Source organism: Abrus precatorius, unplaced genomic scaffold, assembly GCF_003935025.1.
Source record: "Abrus precatorius isolate BTA unplaced genomic scaffold, Abrus_2018 Scaffold10, whole genome shotgun sequence".
NCBI classification, from domain to species: domain Eukaryota; kingdom Viridiplantae; phylum Streptophyta; class Magnoliopsida; order Fabales; family Fabaceae; genus Abrus; species Abrus precatorius.
In genome coordinates this window covers 5,096,887-5,118,219 of record NW_020874292.1, presented here as the reverse complement: position 1 = coordinate 5,118,219, position 21,333 = coordinate 5,096,887, and the positions used below count along the sequence as shown (strand labels likewise).

General features: G+C 28.5%; 2 protein-coding genes across 4 annotated transcripts; one reads left to right on the top strand and one right to left on the bottom strand.

Moving 5' to 3' along the window:
* Nucleotides 1-754: 754 nt before the first annotated feature.
* On the bottom strand, nucleotides 755-8,343 carry LOC113853301 (amino acid permease 3-like). 3 transcript variants are annotated; one of them, XM_027483868.1, is made up of 9 exons: nucleotides 8,144-8,324; nucleotides 7,850-7,942; nucleotides 4,609-4,647; nucleotides 4,017-4,149; nucleotides 3,699-3,932; nucleotides 3,315-3,408; nucleotides 2,585-2,799; nucleotides 1,958-2,097; nucleotides 755-1,729 (listed from the first exon to the last, which is right to left on the bottom strand). In XM_027483868.1, exons 3-9 carry the CDS (start codon nucleotides 4,609-4,611, stop codon nucleotides 1,085-1,087), a joined length of 1,464 nt encoding a protein of 487 aa, XP_027339669.1. In that variant the 5' UTR covers nucleotides 4,612-4,647; nucleotides 7,850-7,942; nucleotides 8,144-8,324; the 3' UTR covers nucleotides 755-1,084. The 3 variants fall into 3 exon arrangements, with proteins under 3 accessions (XP_027339669.1, XP_027339670.1, XP_027339671.1); XM_027483869.1 differs by lacking the exon at nucleotides 4,609-4,647 and having other exon boundaries at nucleotides 8,144-8,343; XM_027483870.1 differs by lacking the exon at nucleotides 4,609-4,647 and having other exon boundaries at nucleotides 8,163-8,323.
* A 5,558-nt stretch (nucleotides 8,344-13,901) lies between these two features.
* Nucleotides 13,902-20,161, top strand: LOC113852508. The gene is made up of 10 exons (XM_027482805.1): nucleotides 13,902-14,338; nucleotides 14,509-14,606; nucleotides 14,710-14,752; nucleotides 16,276-16,358; nucleotides 16,438-16,502; nucleotides 17,812-17,867; nucleotides 19,160-19,219; nucleotides 19,456-19,488; nucleotides 19,805-19,870; nucleotides 19,951-20,161. The coding sequence occupies exons 1-10, from the start codon at nucleotides 13,946-13,948 to the stop codon at nucleotides 19,993-19,995; spliced, it is 942 nt and encodes a 313-aa protein (XP_027338606.1). The 5' UTR covers nucleotides 13,902-13,945; the 3' UTR covers nucleotides 19,996-20,161.
* Nucleotides 20,162-21,333: the final 1,172 nt, after the last annotated feature.

Sequence of the window (21,333 nt, the reverse complement as noted above, 5' to 3'; positions counted from 1 at the left end):
AAAATTAAATTATAAATTGAATTTAAATCTAAATAAAATTAGGTAAAAGAGACATGAAAAAATTAAAGTAGTAATGTACTGTATATTAAACCAACCCAGGTTGACGTCGAAATGTGGAATTGCATTCTAACGTACGATCGAGCTGAAATTGTTTGCAGTGTGAGGGAGGGCCTTCTTTCAGTCATTGGAGTGAGGGAGTGGGAGAAAGGATGTAAAAATTTGTTAAATATATAGAATTTGAACCTTATCCATCACACACATGTTCTACTAGCTTTCAACGCTAAGCTCTCAGGACTGGGGTTCTATCAAGAATTTAAAAGCATTGAACGATTGAAAAACATGAAAGACAAAAGGCAAACGGACTAATACTAGTCTCTAACGTGCACGATAAATCCTAGTGCAACTAACTTAAATGCCTGTAGGACAAGTCTGCCACAGCAAGAACGAACCATCATTAATGCCTTGACCCATTCATTCTGCTATCCAGCCATGAAGTTGCTTGTGCTCCACAGTTTAAAAGCTTCCCAATGCTCCTTTGATGCCCATTAAGACCATGCTTGATAGGATCATATGCCATTTGAGAATCTAAGTGTTAGATCGAACTTCTGATACCGTAATCCAAAGCAAGCGTTAAACCTCTTGAATTTAGATCAGGAAATCTCTGTATGTTTATTAAACTGCATTTAAGCGAGAAATAGTAAAATTGGAAGAAGCGTACATTCATCCGGCACGAACATAACAAAACACAATTTAGACAAACCAATGAGATATATAATATAAAATTTAATATTTACATTAAATTACAAATCTCAAACTAATATAAAAACATAACTTTCACATAGTACACCACAATAAATTACTACACGTTATTCAATTAATACGATATACCACTTGCGTTGGTACAAAAAAATAGTTAAATAATGTAGACTAAAAGTATGCCAGAAATATCGGACAGCAATTATTTTGAAGTACCAATACTTCATGACTAGTAACATGGTGGTAATTTTGATTTAGCACCACTCAGAAGATAATGATGCAATCAAGACCACAACCATCCCTGCAAGACAATAGATGTATGTCGAGTTTAATAGTATGAGCTGAATGGTTTATATTTCTGGAGATCAAGCACGACACCGACCACTGAGCCAAGGCCAGCTACGATTGTTACTATGAGGCAGACAACACTCAACAATTCCAGACAAATCCATCTCGTACTCCATTTTGGGATCCTTTTTTGTATGATATACATCTCCACAGGAAAGTAGACAGTTAAAGGCCAAAACCCCAATGCTCCAATCACTCCCAAAACGTCATTGAAGAATGGCAGCAACATTGATATAACAGTGGTTATGATAACAAACACTGTCCTCCAAACTAGGTTAAATATGTTCTGATTGTAGGGTGGAAAACCAGGAATTGAAATTGTGAATTCCCTGTCAATTTTGGGCCATCTTTTTGCAGCCTCTTTCTCGATGAAAGCAAAGAGGGGTTGGGCATACACTTGGTATGCCCCCACAAGGTGAATTACAATGGCAGCATTAGCAATATCTATAAGCCAAAATGGTTTATCGAAACCAAATCCAGTGAGCAGATTCCCAGGTGCTGAATCTCCAAAAGCAGCATAGCCCATGCAGCCACAAAGCATATAAAATGTTGTGGTCACTGCAATACTCATCTTTGTAGCCTTCTTCATTGTTTTTACTTCAGATGGCGGGGATTTGATGGTATCCTATGAAGTCAGAATATTATGTAATTAGTTTGGATAAATTTCGTTGCCATACACACTTGGAGTACAAGGTGAAAAAATAAGTGTGGAAGAAACAAAGTGAGGTCAGCTATAATAAAAAATTAAAAATTATACAAATGTGATGTGATACTGATATATTGCATTAGTCTTTAATATGATAAAATTCTATTGTTTTTCCTTACTTTTTTAAGAAGGAAAAAAATGGTGTACCTGAATTTCAAGGAGAATGAAAGAATACGAATAGGCGAAGGCTATGTTACCAAGAGCTTGGAAAACTCCCCATACTTTTTGGGCCTCTGTCACAGTTCCAATGCTTATTCCTGTGAGGCTACCCTTGAAAGTACCCGTTTCTGTATCAAAACCAATTAAACAAAACAGGTTAAAGTAAGAACCCATTTTAATTGCAAGTCAATTGTACAAAAAAATCATGATACTAAAAATTCAGCGATTTAGCTCCTTGAACTGATAAAGGTGCATAGTGGCTCCCCACATAGGCATTTTTGCATATCTAGAAGAGTTTAAATTACACTACTCTATATGATTTGATAAGTTCAAGTGTCATGTCACTAAATTTTGAACAATTAAGGAGCATTTGATAATACAACTTAATTGAGCACTTATGCAATAAGTTCTTATCATATGAAAATGTCATAATTTTGATCAGCAAACTTTTTAGAACAAGCTAAAGAGTTTATTTGGATAAATTATACCAAAAAACTTATTTAAATATGCCAAAAAGAACTTATAAGAATTGTATTATAAGCTATTTTTATTAAAAAAATTCAGCCAAGACTTAAAAAAAAGTTTCTATCAAACAGGTCAAAGAAGGAAAATAACCTGCAATTTTGGCAATTGCAAGAGCGAGACCAATTATGGAATAGGTGAAAGACATGACCGCAGCAACTATTGAGAGCCACCACATGTTATGAAAATCTGGGATTTGAGAAAATAAAATTTGCATTGCGCCAAAACTGATCATGTATGGGTTACTGGAAACGTGACATGGGTTTTTTCCATCAGAGAAATGGATACAATTAGACCTTTTGATTGCCCTGTTAACCGAAATCAGTGAAATTGAAAGAAATTCATCAGTCATTCAACCATCATCAAACTAGATAATCTCATAATCCTATCAGTAGAAAGAAATACTGCAAGTGAAAATGAAGTGAACGAACTATCATGCCACATGTTTCAGTTGTCATCTAATTGAACTGAATGGTATTTAACTTTATTAATTGAATGTGTTGAAGAAGATGATTTAAATTGATATCAAGATGGATGTCCATATTTGGAACATATTAAGGATAAATTAAAATTTATTTTAATAATTTTCTTTTTTTTATCTTTGCTTAAAATTTTTTAAATGGATAAATCAATATGAACAAAGTTGTCAGTTAAAATAGGTCAAAATAAGTTAATCGAAAAATTCAAATCTGATACACACACAATTAAAATAAAGATTATTTTAAATATAATTTAATTTATATTACTTTCTACTTATATTATTTATAAATCAGCTCAATTTCTAAATTTATAATTTCAAGGACATAGCAAAGGGCGAACTCACATCATGCTAATGGAAGCCGCAATTGTGTATCCTACTGCGCTTCCGAAAAGATTCAGGTACTGAACTATCCCACAAAACGTAACACTGTACCCGCCTGCAAAATCCATTATAATGCATGTTATGGCACATCATACATGCATTCCATTTTAAAAAGATTACAATTGTCAATATATAGAGAGAAATGGTAAATTCACACGAAAGTTTTTTATTAAATTCAACCACAAATATCTGAATTTGAACTTTGAAGGGATGGTGCAAGCTAATATTGTCAAAAAGAAACACTTCTGTTGGTAAAGCAGAAATCATGTCATTCATACTTCAATTCCAAGAAAAAAATCGTGTCAGATGGTGCCACTAATCATATTAATGCGATAAGTATTGTACCCAGTATGGTGCGAACTGCGTCCATGAAAGTATAATTTCTCTTCCCAAATTTGGGGTCACCAGTACGATAACAATCAGCTAGAAATGATGAAGTGTACAAAGTGACAACACTGAATAAGAGCATCACCGCAGGACCAGCAATCCAACCCATCTGAGCTATTGCCCAGGCCAAGGAGAGCACACCAGATCCTACAACAGCTGTGATTATGTGGGAGCTTGTAGTCCAAACGTTTCCTGCCACAAAGTTAGGCATCAAATCTCACCATTCCATACAATTAAAAAAACGAAGTATAAAATAAACATGTAATTAGCGTGTACCTGTTCGTTTATCATGGCCATCATCGTCGTAGTATTCAGAGTTAGTTTGTAACGGCACACCATCTATGGAGTCCTCCTCAATGTCATAATCTCGACGGTAGCTAAGGTTTGCTCTGGAAGCGTTTTCTACCATCTTTTGATGGACAAGAGATCAAAAGCAGTGCAAATATAATTAAGAAACTATTGTAATATACCTTATTTTGTTCATCCAACTACTTGAGTTGTATTCATAAACCACTGACAAACTATTAAAGCATGCACAAAAGAAAGAGGCTGCTACAATTATATATGAATCAGGTAAGCTGAGTAATAATGACAATAATGATATAGATCAGTTATGGTGAAACCATAGTATATATATAGGGGTTTAATTAAATTTTGAGAGATGAAATTATCACGGGAACATTCATTTAAAAGGAAAATGCAAATTAGCCAAAATGAGTTTATATGCTTACTTTTACAATTGCTATTACAAAGGATTATAAGTTCTTATCATTTTATTGTATATAAACCATGCTGATCAATTTATTCTTGAAAGAGAACGCTGTTTGAGCCTTGGACAACATTTGTAGGAAAAAAAAACTAACTGTATCATTCCATTGTGAAGAGAATCCCCAGATAAGTCTCACACCTAAAAAAAATTCAAGAATATGAAACAAGAACCAAAAAAAGTTGGATACTCGTTTCTGAATATCTGGTACACCTAATGAGTCACTCGAACTAAAGAAGTGTCACTCAACTACACAAGTGAGAATAACTGTTTTATGATGAGTGTCTAAGAAGCATCAATGCTTACATATGATGTGTGAAGGGAATCCCCAAATAAATCTTAAACCTAAAAAAATTCAAGAATATGAATAAAGAAAATACAAAGTCAGATTGTCTAGTTTATGAATATCCGATACACCTAATCATCTAAGTTACAGAATCACTCAGACTATTAAGTGTCACTCAACTACAAAAGTGAGAGTAGCTGTTTTATGATGAGTGTCTAAGAAGTATAAATCTTGTTCGAGCCAAGTAGCAAACTTCTCGCATCAAGTATTTAATTACATTCACCGGAACTCAAACTCAAAATTCATTAGTTAAATGAAACCAATTCCACATTAATTAATCTACATGTTTGATGGGTTTTTTTTTTCTTTTCTTTTTTGAAAAAAAAAAAGTTATGAAAATCTGATACAGTGCATATGAGACATGCATGCATAAAATAGAAGCATCATCTCCTAGCAAACTAGACATGGAAGCTATCCTTTATACTGATGATGTTATAGAAGAGAATGAGATTAGTACTATTCTCGTTTGTATAGGCTATGATTTACGTTGACAATGATTATAGAATTGTCTAAGAAGCATGCTTCCGATATAGATTGGTCATTTGTGGAATTACAATTATATAGTTATAATGTTTTATGAACTTTTTTTGCATATCTATATACATATATTGCACGTATCATATCCTACATATTTTAAGAATAGTTGTTCCGGCGTATCCAATACACGTATTGTATCTGTGCATCGTAATTGTCCATACTCCACTCAATCTTTTTTTTTTTTGTCATGAACTCCACTTAATCTTTGTTTAACTAGACATGTCACCTGATTCACTTTTCCCCTTCTTTTTAATTTTGCTTAGCGCTTAATAAACATGGACAAAACTCATTTTTCATCGCCAACCCTCCTTAGAAACGCAACATGGGCCTCAAAAGAAGACTCCTGCTCCACTTTCTCACTGGACTTCCGGTATCTGTTACAGTGTTACTGTTATATATTGTGTTAACAGTTATATTTTCTTTTAAGGCTATTTCACTCTGTCATCCTGTTAAGAACTGACAGTTGTCAGTAGATATCAATTAAAGTAGCTACTCTAAGGGCTTTGGATTCTCTTCTAATGTTAACATGATATGAACATATTAGAAAAAGACAAATTTTGTATTAAATAAAATCCCACCATGATTAATAGAACTTGCTAATTTTCTTTTCTCTTGTATAGCTTTCCTCGCTTTCTTTCCCTTTCTCTTATTATTTATTGCTTCTCCAATAAATACTTATATAATAATAATAACAATTTTGTAACTTGTATAACATTGTATAGTATAAAAAGTTATAAATATAGTAATTTTTATTGAAAATTATAACATTTAATAGTATTAATGTATTAAATTATATAATTTCTAATAAAAGTTTACTATGCATAACTTGTACAATTTTGCATAAGTTAAGAAAAATGTAAAAATAATAACAATAAAAAAATTTCAATACAAAAAAACCACATATTGAAATAATTCCAAACTTTTAAAGTTTATCTCCTGCATTCGTTAACTGAATGATTGAAAATTAATAAATTTTGATTTCCCTTCATAAAAATTCAATAATAAAAATCTAATATTGAAACACACAAAAACATGTGTAAAGTAGATAACTCATACTTAGTAAATATTTATAATACGACTGAGATTTTAAATTTTTTCTTTTTATTTTTATTGAAATATTACACGTATGAATTGCAAATTTTGCAACTACAACTGGGATTTTAATTATTATAAAAAGTTTATCTTTATTGGTTTTCAGTTATTTTACTGAAATACTTTCATTTATTTTTATTGAATTGACTTACCTATATTCGAAATTAATTGCATGTATTGTTTAATTTTATTACCATATTTTCTAATCAGTGAGAAGTTATCATGAAATGCATAAGTAGGCAAATAATTTTTAAAAAATAAACAAAATTGAAAGTGATTGAAATGCCAAAACTAAAATAAAAAATTTAACATCTTTGCCATAAAAATGATATATTATTTCTTTTTTTTTAATAGCGATCTAGTATTTCTTTTATGGGTTTAAAAATTTAAGATTTCAAAATAGAAAAAAATTAATATAATAAGTAATGAGGTGGTAAATGATATTTCAAAAGTAGTTCATATATAATTATCACAACCGTTATCATGATAAAATAAATAAATACTACCAATTGTACTTAAATTTCAAAAACATTTTTATTTAAACAATAATCTTTCACAAACGAATTTAAAATACACTGAATATAATTAACAGATAAGGTCCAACAATCTAAAGAGAAAAAGTTGACTAAACCCTATTAAAAATCCAACCCAGTAATAACTGAAAATACTAACTTCTGTGGGAGAAAGAGGAACTAACCCACTAAACTATCCTTGTTAATCTCAACCCACTCACTCAAAAATCAAAATACCAAGTCAAGAATCGTTCAAACCTTCAGCTCCCTCCCCTAGAGAGAGAACCCAAGCTCGTCCAACTCACTGAACTAAGCCTAATAATCATTAAGGATTTTCACATTGCAAACTTACCTTTTCCAATTGGGCTACAGAGAAAGGAAAATGAAACTTCCTTTCACTACACGCCCCATGGTGGCATTCAAAACCAAGTGATCCAAACAAGTTGAAAATCAAAATGCCCCCCGAAACAAAGTTTTCTATCATATCTTCAAGGGCATACAATTAAAATTAATAAATAGAAATTTTTTATTAAAAATAAAATATTTAATAGGATTAATGAGCAATGCTAATTAAAAATAAAAATTTGTAAAAAAAATAATAAATAAAACTTTTTTTATGATTTCTATTGTAATTTAATATATTTTTTAATAAAAACTTTACACAGTCCCGTTATTTCATTAATATATTAAATTACGTGACATTCTATAATTTTTAGTAAAAAATGTAATATCTATTTGTTGTTAAAATTCATAAAATAAAATAAACAAGTAAAGAGCTAAGAAAAGAATCAGGAAAATAAGTAAAAGATAAAATAAAATTAGAAGGGTCTGGTCTAGGGTGCAGATCGTCTGGTACCTGGCGGTTCCCGGCGGTGCGGCGCGGCAGAGAGTGTGGTGTTGGTTTAGATTTTACGGAAAGAGTTTGCTGATTTGGAAATTCCTTATGATACTACAATCATCAACAAAACAAACACGATTAAGCTGAATCGAGTCGAAGAATCTCAATCAAATCAAAACACTAAAACTATCCCAAAACCATTGATATGAACACAACGCACCGACCAATAGAAATAAATCAGTAACACAGCAACACAAGTTTGAAAACACCATCAAGTTCAGAAGCACAAAAGAATAATGAAAACGAGTTTACTTGATTGTGATGTGAATACCAAACACTACTTCTCTCTGCTGTGCCGTTCTCAGAGAGAGAGAGAGACAGACAGACAGAGCGAGAGAGAATTGGGGTTCCCTCTCCTCCCTCTTCTGCAGTCAAGTCAGTCCAATGAGGCGTTGGAAAGTACTGCTTGCTTCTACCTTTCACAATTTCTACTCATCAAATTAAATGTATATATTATTAAACGAAGACTTTAGCTTATTTTTAAAATAAATGTTGATGATAATTGGGCAATTTATACCGTGTATATATATACAAATAAATAAACTATTTCGTTATATAATAAAATAATATCCTAATATTAATTTAACAAACTTCAATGATTGCATCTAGATCTGCCTGCACTGCACACCCTGCTGCTGTGGAGGATCCATTCGCAAGGATTCTAAATGCAAAACATTTTAGTTTTGAAATGGTTATAGATAATGTAAAAAATATTATAATTCATTTTTTTATACATTACTTGTTTTATATACCACTTTTTGTGAGTGCATGATTGCTCAATTACAAAAGCACGGCACTTAGGAAACTCATGGAGGGCAACGGGTGAACTAACTTATTTAGGAATTACATTGTTAATTATTCTTAGTTTAGTACTATATATTATTTTATGGAAGGTAAAATCTTTTTCAAAATAAATTTGAGCATTTTATTTAACTTAAATTTAACAGATTATAATTTATTATTTTATTGATTATTATATTTAAATTAAATTAAAGACTTAAATTAAATATAAAATTTTTTAAACTTATACTAGTGTAAGAATTTTTTTTTTATAATATATATATGTAATTTTATATTTTGTATTAATTACATATAGTTTTTAAAATAACAACTTTTTGAAAATTATTGTGACTTAATTCTATAATTAAGAATAATATTATTAAAATAATAAAATTCAATACTTAGGATACAATTTATTTTAATATTCAAAAAAAATTTAATCAAATGTTAATAATTAATATATATAATAAACATAAATGTTAAAAATAACACTCCTAAATATAAACTTTAAATTTAAATTTATATAAAATAATAAAAAAGTCAATAATAACTTTAATTTCTAAAATTTAAAATGATATCAACAAATATATATATATAAGTTAAAAATAAAATTATTAACAAAAAAATATAAAATTTCTACATTATTCTTAATTAATTTTAAATATATACGAAACAACTTAAAATAAAAGTAATTTTATTGAATGTTTCATCAATAGTAAATACAAAAGTTGATAATTAAAAAAGTATTTTATAGATTAATTAATCAATAAATTTTTCTAATAAATTATCAATTAAAATTTCTGCACTATTAATTAATTAAAATAAATTATAAATATAATTTTGTATTAATTAATTTAAAAAATAATTATTCTCATTAATATGATAATTTATAAATAAATAATAATATAAAATGTACTTAAATTAATTTTTATTATTTTTTTATAATTTATAAAAACTAAATTAGAACAAAAAAATATGTAAATATAAATAATAAATCACTTTTTAAGAATCACCTTATCCGTCTTTCTTTTTCGTTCTTCTTTTGTCGCGGTTTTTATTTTCCTTCAGCCCTCTCCCTCTCTGTTTATATATTCGATTCACTTCGTTCAAAAGTTGGGTACACCTTAACAATCGCTTTTTTTTTTTTTTTTAAATTACAGGTATTCTTTATATAAAATAATTTTTTTAAGTCGAATATAATCGTAGATGATAAATATAATTCTTGAACTTGTATGGTTTTTGTATTTTAATGAGGAAAAAAAATTGTTTTCAAATTTTAACAGATTATTTTATGTAAAAGGTTAACTGTTTCATCAATAAATTGGAGTATTAAAAACCTTCTCGTCAATGACAGCAGCTCTCAAAGTTGGAAGAGAAAAGAGACTCCAATACGGAATGGTTGTCTGTTTCTTCCTCAACGTAACTTTGAAAGCACCTTTTTATGGTTAAGAGTAATGAATGATATGCGAAAAGGAGTTAACTTTTTTAATTTAAAAATAAGCCTCAAATAAGTTACTTTTATTTAATATTTTTTTTTAGACATCAAAATTTATTAAATAATTATATATATTAAAAGCTTTAGTTAAATTAAATATTAATAAACATGAAAGGTTGTGATCAATATTTTATTAATATTTTAAAAAATATATCATTTGCTAAAATAAAGTTGTTTAGTATTTTTTTAATTTTTTAAAATTTATATAAAATTATTAGAATTGTTATTTGATCCTCTATGTGTATAATATTATGAAACAAACATGATTGACTAATGTGATGTTAGTGTATATATTTTAAAGATAAAATTAAGGAATTTCAGGCGTTTCTTTAAATGATTTTCCTGGAACTTGTATCAAGTAGTTAACCTAAGTTAGTGACTAATACAAATACTAAAAAGGTGTTTTGATTCCAGATTGTGTTATTTTACGTCAAAAAGGTGAAAATAAAATAATATTTTTGTGGGAAGAAGATTTTATGATTAAGCAAAGTGAAGAGTTTTTTTCAAAGTTACTAATCATTATGAATGATTTATGTATCACATAAAACGCTATTCAATGTTATTTAAAAGAAATTAAGTACTTCTTTGATTGTATAAGATAATTAACCTAATTAAAGATAATAATTAAATTATTATCTACTATCAAAGAAGTAAAACTAAGACTGACTTAACAAGTCTATTAACTTATAATACTTCTTAAGGTAAGAGATAAAAAAAAAAATACAAATAAGGGATAAACTTATAAATATTTAATAATATTTACTGTTCAAAACTGAGACATGACTTCAATATCAAAGTATCTTTTGTAGGTATTTTTCTCACATTAACAACCTACGGAAGGATATCATGCAGAGATCAAAAGATTAGTATTTTGTTATCAATTCTAATTATGCCTAATGCTTACCCAAAGGGAAGGAAGGCCCCTATATTCGTACACGTGAGTGCTCAGATCACACTAGAAATCTTCAAAGGGAAGAGATTTTTGTCAACAGTGGACCAGCTACCAGCGATAGATGAAAACTAGGAAAACAAATATAGTTAAAATATAAGAAAAGTTAATATCTTATTTGAAAAAAATACAATCTTGTTTTATAGAGTAAAAATATTTTATAGAAGAGGTCAGTACTTTTTAGTAAAAAACAAAGGTAAAAATATACATTTGGTATAAGAAGAATATTAATTATTTTTTATTAAATCACGTTTTTAATATTGTTTCTCAAGAGTAATTTATATATATATATATATATATACACACACATATAAATAAGTAATACGTTGTTATTGTTCAAAATTTTCAAAATATTTTTTAACGTCCATCACAATAAATTTTAATAATTTTATAATCAAATTCCATATAAAAGTATGTTTACTTTATAACTTAAAAATACAAAAATATTGTTGCATCATTTAAAAAAAAAAAACTCAATATATTCTTTATACCACACACTAATACGTGTGTGGTGCATCAAGAAATATAATTTATTTTGATGTTCAAGAGATGCTAAAAGGATAATCTGTCTGAGCAAATATTTTTTTATTTTTATCAAGTTTGTAATTTTTTATTTAAAACTTATAGGTGAGATGTTTTATAATTTGATTCAATAAAAAAAATTAATTTTTTCTATCTTAAAATTTATAAATATGATGGTTTATAATTTCTTTCAATAAAAATTACAAAATAATAAATTTTGTCAAAATATCATTTATTTATTTTTACTTTATTTCTTTTATTTTATGTGGATTTTTCTTAAAGATATAAATGCAAATAACTCTTTTCTCTCTTTACCTAATATAGTATTGTAGTCAACAATTCATTCGTGTTAATATATTAAAGTAAGATTTTAATAAAGAATGACAATAAACAAAAAAGAATCAATTCAAGAAAATGTGTTCCTTTTATAAGTTGACTTTTACAAGTTGAAAATAAAATTTATTATTTGAATAATTCTACAACAAGAGAATATTGCAACAAAATAAAAAAATTAAGAAAAATTGCTCACAAAACGAAGAAATATGAGACTTTTGAAGAAAGAAGGATTGTTTGGATTAAAGTAGACTATTCATCCAAGTTCTATATCAACAAACTTGAAAAGGGTAGAGGTGAAAAATTATTATACATAAAAGTTTTATACGATGTTTACTTACCACAGCAACATATAATGTACAATGGCTTGGATAGTCATGTGTTCAACAAGAATTTTCAAAAATTGTAGAAGAAATGATAAGTGAAATAGTTTTTAATCATTCAGTCAATTTATAAAACAATAAAATTTAAGTAAGAGGTGAAATGTTTTTCTTCACCATCTGTTTTTTCTTTTGTCGTGAGTGTGTTTCTAAATATAAAAATGTCAAAAAGAATTTTTTTTTTACCCAAAAATTATTAACTATAAATGATCTAAAACTATTTTTTTTATCACAATTTGTAGTTATCAATAGCCTCAAAGTATATATGAACCGTTTTTGTTTCACATACATAACCACTCCAACTAAAATAACATATTTAAAAATGTATGTTATTTAAAGGTTGTGAATCCATACGTGGCTTTTATTAAAGCAATGATGGATAGATTTTTAACAACTTTTAAAACTTTGTTAACTACTTTTGAAAGATTTATTTTGGTAAGGTGTTCATAACATTATTTTTTCTTATCATAAGTCAGTGCTAATTTCTTTTTACATATATAATTATTCTACCTTTGTATGTTTTTAGGTTTGTTATAAAATTTTCTCAATTTATCCTCAAATATTACCTTACATGGTATATATCTTATAATTAACGTAAATCACATATTTGTAATGATTTAATAACCAATTAAAAGGTTTACATAAGTTAATAAAGAATATACCTAATTTTATAACTTCTTTTTAATGTCATATTTTTAAAATTAATGATTGAAATTGTTAGTCATGTGTAACAAATGAATAGATATGATAAGTATTTTGAAGTTAACCTTCAATGTATGAAATTATATAATACTTTTTATATTTTGTGACCGATCAGATCTCAAATAAATACCATTTTTTTTATAATATGCAAATGAACCATAGCTAAGATTCATTCTTACATTAAAAATGTTATTGGTAAGACATAAATATTTTTCTTTTAAGTTATAGCAATCAATAATGTGTGATAATACTTATTATATAAAAGATGTTGTCTATCTGTATTACATGCTTATAAAAGTTGAACACTTCACGATATTATCTAAATGACCAATATAACTAATGAAATACTTTAAACATGTTATCTATTTAAAGATCAACCTATTTCTTAATTTCTATTTGATAAACACATAAAAAAAACATGTACTTTAACCAAAGTAGTAATGTAGCTATAATTTAGTTTAACTTTAAAATAATGTACTATCTACGTTAGTTTAATTTACAATTGTCTTCAAATATGTCTAAATTAAAAAATATTTCTTAACTTACAATATAATAGTCAATAATTTTTAAAAATAAATAGTGACGATATAATACTTAAAGCAAAATATTATTTAAACATATATAGAATTATGATGTATTTTTAAATCTAACTAAAATCAACTCGTTAATAGATTCCTTTATTTATTTTGATAAATTCTAGGGTAGGTTGGCTTTTTTGAAAATCAGTGTAAATAAAATTTTAATTAAATTAGTTTGGATTTAAAAACATTTGATTTGAGAAAACTATTTAGAAAAAGCTCCTTGCGATATTCCTTAAATAGAAAAATAAAAATTAGTATGCTATGAGATATTTACACTGAGTACTGAGAAGACAGTGGTGAAAGGGAACGGAAATGGCGGCACCAACCTTGAACGGCTTTCCCTCCTCCATGCGAGTTGAATCGTCGTTTCTTCACTCGAAGCTCGACCAAGCACGCTTCTTCTCGGTCACACTTCGAATCCCTAAGCTTCGTCCTATTATTTGTTGTGCCTCCAAGTCATCCACTGTGCCACCTAAGAAGCGTTCCTCTCCCTCATCCAACAGAAGCAGAAACAACAACAACAACAACAACAACAAAAAGAATAGTAAGAGCAAAGATTCCGTAACTGTTTCTGATTCCAACTCCATTTCCGATTCTTCTTTTCCGCCTCAACTTCCAACGTCACTACCCAAACCGCCAACGGGATTCGTCTTGGACGAACGCGGCAAAGTTCTATCTGCTTCCGTTGACCGACTCGCCACTCTAGTGAGTTTCTTTTTCTCAATGTAGATTTATGAGAATGTAATTTGCGTAGAACATGTGGCTGTATTCCAAGTGTCTATTATGGTCTTTGAGATTTACTAGGAAGTTTATTTGTGAGAATTTGGAATGTCAGGGTTCTTACTGTGTTTGGATTGTTACAAATTATTAATCAGGTTGATCCAGCGAATAACCTTCCCTTAGAGTGTGTTATAAGGAGAGAGTTCACAAGTTCTCAAGGTGATGAATGTACGTTGCTCTGCCCGGTTGACATGTAAGTAAAAAGTTTCTACAATTGTGTGACTATGCCGGTTTTAGAAATTTGGTGACCTTTTGGTTTAGTTATTTCTTGACTGATTGTGGAATTTTTATTTTAGGCCTATTCAGATATTACAGAGCACAGGTGATGGATGGTCGGATGTAAGTTTCTATTCCGCAGTCTAAATCTTTGTTTGTTTATGTATTTATTGGTGTTGCTACCTCTAATTTTGATTTAGGAGGGTCTTTTCTTGACCTATTCAATAAGCTTTTAAAAATAGGATATGCAATTAGGCTTTGTTTGGCAACATTACAAGCCTGTAGGTTCTAACTATGAAGCTGGCTGAAAACTGTGGTCTTATAGCTGAAAGCATATAATTATATAAATAACTTATGTAATTAAGATTGTTTGATAAACTAATTGTGCAACTAATTAATTTGTGTTAAATAACTTAAAAAAACATGTAATATTAAAATTAGATATCACTTATTTATTTATTTACTATCAATTAATAAAATTATATAGAAAAACAAATTTCTTCATATATATTTTGAACATGAAACACTCTAAGCTATATTTTTCTTTAATATAAAATACATTTGTATAGAAGAGATAAGAGAACATATAAAAAAAAATAGAGAAAAAAAATAAATAGGTTTATCTTGTAGGTGAAGAGGATAAAAATGCAATGAAATTAACATAGTATGGAGAGTTTTAATTGTGTGAAGGGTAAATTGTCTTATTTGAAAAAATGAAGGGTAAAAATATAATAGAAACATTGGTAGCTAACTTTTGAAAGTTAAATGCTTCTTAAGATAGTTTTTGAGAAACTAGCTTTTAAAAGTCACATGCTCTCATTTTTTATTTATCAAACTGTTCTACAAGTTTATTGATTAAGTCAATAAAGTACAAGCTCCTAAATAAGCTACAAGTTACCTTTACCAAATATAGCTTTAATATGCTCTTGGTTTTTACTCTCTCTAGTCTTTTTAATAAGAATTTTTTAGAGATTTTTGTTGGTCCTTAATACATTATTTCCTTTGCAAAAATTTAGAAGCATTTATTGTTTTATTTCACATATTTTCCTTTCATTATTGAATCTTTCTAACTTCTTAATAATTAATATAATAATGAAGTTTGACTTTAAATAGGGATAAACTTGAAATATTATAATTAATTTACCAATATGTTAAATACTTCTAACAACTTTTCTTAATTTATGTTGTTTAGTTGAAAGGTTTTCATAGAAGGACCGAAGGGAATATTACAAGTCGTATTGGTAAAAGCCATGAACTAATTTTTAAGTATTCAACCATCTTCACTAATAAAACTTCATTGCTTATCAGATGAGGAAAAGGACATTTCCCTTTTTATTTCTTGGTGATGTTTCATTCCTAACCCTGCCTATGTTGTGTTGATGCTAACTATTACATAGCTACTCCCAAGCTTGAACAAATGAGAAGGGTTGTGTTAGGCAATAGATGGATAACTTTAAACTTTATCAAATCTTTATTTAATGGATATATAATTTGATTGTGTTAAAATCTTATTTTAACAAAACACAATGATGTCGTTTGATTTGATCCATCCATGTACTAGCAGGTGAACCCCCCTAGCAAGAAAGGTTTCTGTTGTTGTACATTTGAAGCTTCATTCCTATTTGTATTTTATTTCTGTGTCTTAGGTCAGTGATGAGGAACTTGAATCTATTCTTCCATCTGCTGCTTATGCACTTGCCAAGATACGATTGTATCTGGTTTATAGTGGGTATGTCTGTCTTTTATCATGATTAAAAAATTCATAGAATTGTGTTTGATCACTAAATGTTTCTGCTTGTCCATATTAGATTCTGTTATACAGCTCGTGGTGGCTTTTGTTACACAGAAGAGGACATATTTGACTTTCATACAGGCAAGGAATTCTTTGCTTGTCCTTTTTACTTAACTAGTAATGTCTTATTCTTTTGACATTAGAAGATCAACAAAAAGAGGTTATATTCAGATTATCATGGAAGATTTTTCTTGTTCACAACATGACTGTTAATGTTACAAAGATTCTATAGTTTATGTGGTGCTGTTGGTAGGTTGTGTAGTTTGGACATTGTATCTATTTACTAAAAGCTGAAAATGTTTGGTAGGTCACAGAGCTTGGTATTGCTGTTTGTTCATTCCGTTTGGTTTTAAAGCCACCTTTCTGGTTAAGATGTAGCTTTCTTTTTGTTCTTTTTCCCATCATAAACCCACTCACAATCTTGATTACATTGTTTTTCAACAGAAATTAATGTCCCCTTTAAAATCAAAATGACTTTGCTACTGTACAAGCATATAAGATGAAAGGAGCTGCTGAGGATTTATTTATTGCAGATGATGGGCTTATTCTTATATTATTTTGTGAATGGTTGCTGCTTCTCAAGATAATAACTTCTCTTACAATCATTACTTATAAATATTAGCAGTAATCGAATTTAACCTATCCATTACTTTGTAATTGTATATCTAGTTTTATTAAAACTAATAAACAGTAGACTGCAAAACTGACAATTTCAAGTTTTTGAAGATGACTTGTTTATCTCTCTCGTTCAATGTTCATGTGTAAGTTGGGTCAAGAATTGCTGTTAAAAGATATCTTTCTTACGATTTAGATGCCTTTCCATCCATAAGATTGTGGGGTGACGTCTGCCTGTATTCTTTCACTTGATTTATTGTTGTGTTTCTAAGTTTCATATGGAGACCATTCATGCTTTGCATACTTAACTCCCAATTTTCATTTTCCCCTATTGCCATGTCTAGTATTATTAAATAGATTATATAAAAGTGTAATATGTAGACAGATAATTGCAGATTATGGCTCAGTTTAAGTAAACTTATAGAGAAGTCCTTATAAAAAAATAAAATTAGTATAAAAAATGAATAAATTTTTTTTCATAAGTTAGAAACAATTTATCTCTTCAAATTTTAAGAAGTTAAATGAGAGAACTTTTGAAAAAATAAAGAAACATAAGTTGTTTCTAACTTATGAAAGAAGTTTTATTTATTTTTTATACTAACTTTTTCTCCTATAAGGACTTCTCTAGCATATATTGCTGGACTTTGTCTCTTCCCTGTAGTATATGGGATGATGATCAACTTACGATGATTAGGGAATGCTAAAGTGATAATGTGCTGCATAACAACTTGAATTAGATGCCTAAAATTAATTAGATGGTGTTTTCATTTTGCAGATGGTAAAGGCGATAGCTTGCCAACTGAAGGTGTAGAAATTACTCACTTCAGTCTGGTAATCTAATTACCTTCAATTGCACAATTATATTATCGTATTTGTCTTCTTTGAAAAGGTTTATCTTTAACAAAGGCACAGCTTCCTGGTTATTATTGGCCTTTCTGGAATTTGGATATTTAGAGATTGTTGTAGCTCTACCGGAATAATTTTTCTTGTCTGATACTCTTGATATTTTTTATTGTTCACTGATATGCCCATAATAATGATTGGTTTTCTGAAATAAATTATTTTATAAATTAAATATTCCATATTTTATATAGACAAACTTATGAAGGTGAACAAACAGATGTATTAGTTTGTAAAATCCTCATCACAATGCCTGTTATAAATGTTTCACTTGTATTTAAATATGTTTATACCAAGTCTTCTGGAATAATTGTAGACCACCACACTTTTTTTAATGTCTTATTGTTGCTCTGTGATGTTGCAATTTCAAAATTTCAATCCCATTTCTATCATACTAATACTTGAAAAGAAAGAAAAGATTTCTGAATTGCTTGAATTCCACAGGATGATTTATATATAACATGATTTGCATTCTCTAATTATAGGCAACTAAGAAAACATGAAAGTGAATCAGGAAAAAAATCAATTCCTATTTTTTAATAGCAAATCTACAACCCCAAAGTCGGAGACATTGTTTCAATCTCAAAATTTAAAATGCTTTTTTTCTTTCTAATATAGTAATTCTTGAAAAGGAGGAAAAGATTTCTGAATTGCTTGAGAAAATCCTCAGCTTGATTGACTATAACATGATTTTCACTCTTTTATTTTAGGAAACTAAGAAAATATGCAAATCAATTCCTAATTATAATAGCAAATAGCCAAATACACAGTTCCTGAATAGGAGATACTTCCCAGCAGTAATAATATTTATATTTGCATGTTATGCTCTAAAGATCATTGGGATATTGGTAAGCAAACTTGACTTTGTAAAAATGAAAAATGTGTTTTGTTGTCAAGTATTTCTGTTACATCCTCAAATTCATGCCTTTGCATACCTCATTATTGACAACTGTAAGAAATTAAAATTATCTTGCTCCAATGGGGTTTGTGAGACGTTAGCTTTCCTTTCTTCAATGAATCAGTATTGTTTATGACTTTTCTTTTTACTGTGTATGCATAATCACGAAGAAGCGTGCTTTATTTGTTAAGATACCTTTCTTCTGCATTTTTTGTCATTTAATTTGTACTTTGCAGAAGTAACCTCTAGGCTGTTACTAATCTTAAGTAGAACTGTGATCATTAAAAAAATTAACACATGCTTATTTATGACAATTTTGTTGCAGAATGGAGCACACTACATGATATATACGCCTTCTGATCCCCTTCTCTTTGTTGCTGTGAAGGTACCTGTCAAGTTTCTTAGAGCAACTATTGCCTCTGTATAACAGTGGCAGTACTCCGTTTACCTTCGATATTTCCTCTCTATCGAATGCATTTTATAGTTGACTTGACTTGAAACCGTTCACTATAGCAATGTGAATTTAGGATCAAAGTACTCTTTGTTCACACAGCTTATCTAACTGTTGTGAGAAACCAGTGTTCTAAAGCCGAACATAATTAATTTATCCTTTCACTGCAGGATCAGAATGGAATGTTGCAAATTGCTGATGATGTAAGTACACTCTCGTTATAGAATTTCTCTACTTCCTTTCTCAGCTCCCTTGTTTGGCTGATAGAGTGATACTTTGGTTTTCCCAAACGATATTTCCAAACAATCTCAAACTATCCATTTAATCTAATGGTCCTTATTTGCATTGCATTGGTGTACCCAATTTTGTAAGGGTGCGCAATGGACTTTCTCATTTTCTAAGACGTACTATTGTACTGTATCATAGAAGTTTGGTATCTGTGTCAGTGCCTAAGTATGGGAGATAAAACTTCTGATTTCGTGATCAGACAAGGTTGCTAATCTCAACTTTTGTGAACAGGAATTGCTTGAGGATCCTGCTGTCCTTAGCGCCATAGATGAAGAGACCGAATTTAATGCCTTGGTGGTATGTGGCTTTATTCTTCCAAAGTAATATTTTCTTTGGTTGATAAGTTTGACTCAATTCGTTTCTGTGGTTACACACAGGAGGAAGAAGCTGCGCTGCTTGACTCACTATTGGGTAAAAAATAATCATATATACTTTTTGCAGTAGAGCTGTCCCATTGTTTTGCTTTTAGTATTTTTCCTCTGGATTGTCCCGTCCTGTCTGTTTGCATATCAGCAAATATCCGGGGATTTAACCAATCATGTGTATAACTGTAAATGATTAATTTTATATGTATGCTAATGCAATATTTCAGTAAGGATTGAGGACCGCATCAATTTTTAGGATAAATTGAACTACTCTTTTTTTTAATCAATAAGCTCCCTTAAAGTTTGGATAAAAGTAAAAATTTGTCATATTCATGGCTAAAACCGTGGTTAATAAGGTTAACTTTCTAGCTAAATTAAGCAAATATAAGAGGATTCAACGTTTTTCAATTTTAACCAAAACTATAGGGAGCTTAGTAATATAAAAGAAGTAATAGTTGAGAAAATCTGAAATTATAAGCGGATAAAATGTAGTTTATCCTTTTTTATGCTGCTTGTTTATGTGTGTGGCTGTTTTAATGCGAACGAATCTACCACAAGTTTATATATATTTGCTAATTTAACGATGCAATTGTAATGGATGATCAAGATTTAATTTAAATATTTTAATCATTTATGTATGATAATATGATCAATATTAACTCTTTTCACTTTATTATTCCTTGTACACGTGTACACTTCAAAATGGGGATCGTTTCAGAATTTGGTATTGTTTTAATATTATTCTTTTTTCTCGAAATAAAATAGTTATTGTTTAATTATTCGTTTAAATTAAAATGTTACTTGGATAATTGTTTATTTGTTCATTATAAGATGAGTGTCTCATTTATATTTTGAATTTAATTTTGATGCATATTAAAATGATTTGCCTTGTTATTTAATTATACATTATTATATTTTCTACATCCATATGTAAAATTTGACTGTTACTATTTATTACTATATACATTTACAACAAAATTAGAATACTTAGAGTAACTTATAATGTTAGTAATTGAAATTACTTATTACTCTGTATATTTATATTAAATTTTATAATTATAAAAATTTAGAACGTTTAGAATTAGTTACATTATTGGTGATATGAATATTACATTATTAAAAATAAAATATGACCTTTCACCTACTTATTATTATATATATTTATAACAAAAATTTTAATTATTAAGATTTAAAATGTTTAGATTTATTTACATGGTTAATAATATGGATGGTCAAAATAAATATTGGTAATGTCAGGAACAAAAATAACATATTGTCTATGAATTATATTTAATAATTATTTATTAAAATTAATTATAATATTTTGCATAATTTAAGAATTAAAATTATCATTAATTTATAATTATTATCTTTAAATTATATTTAAAGAATTTT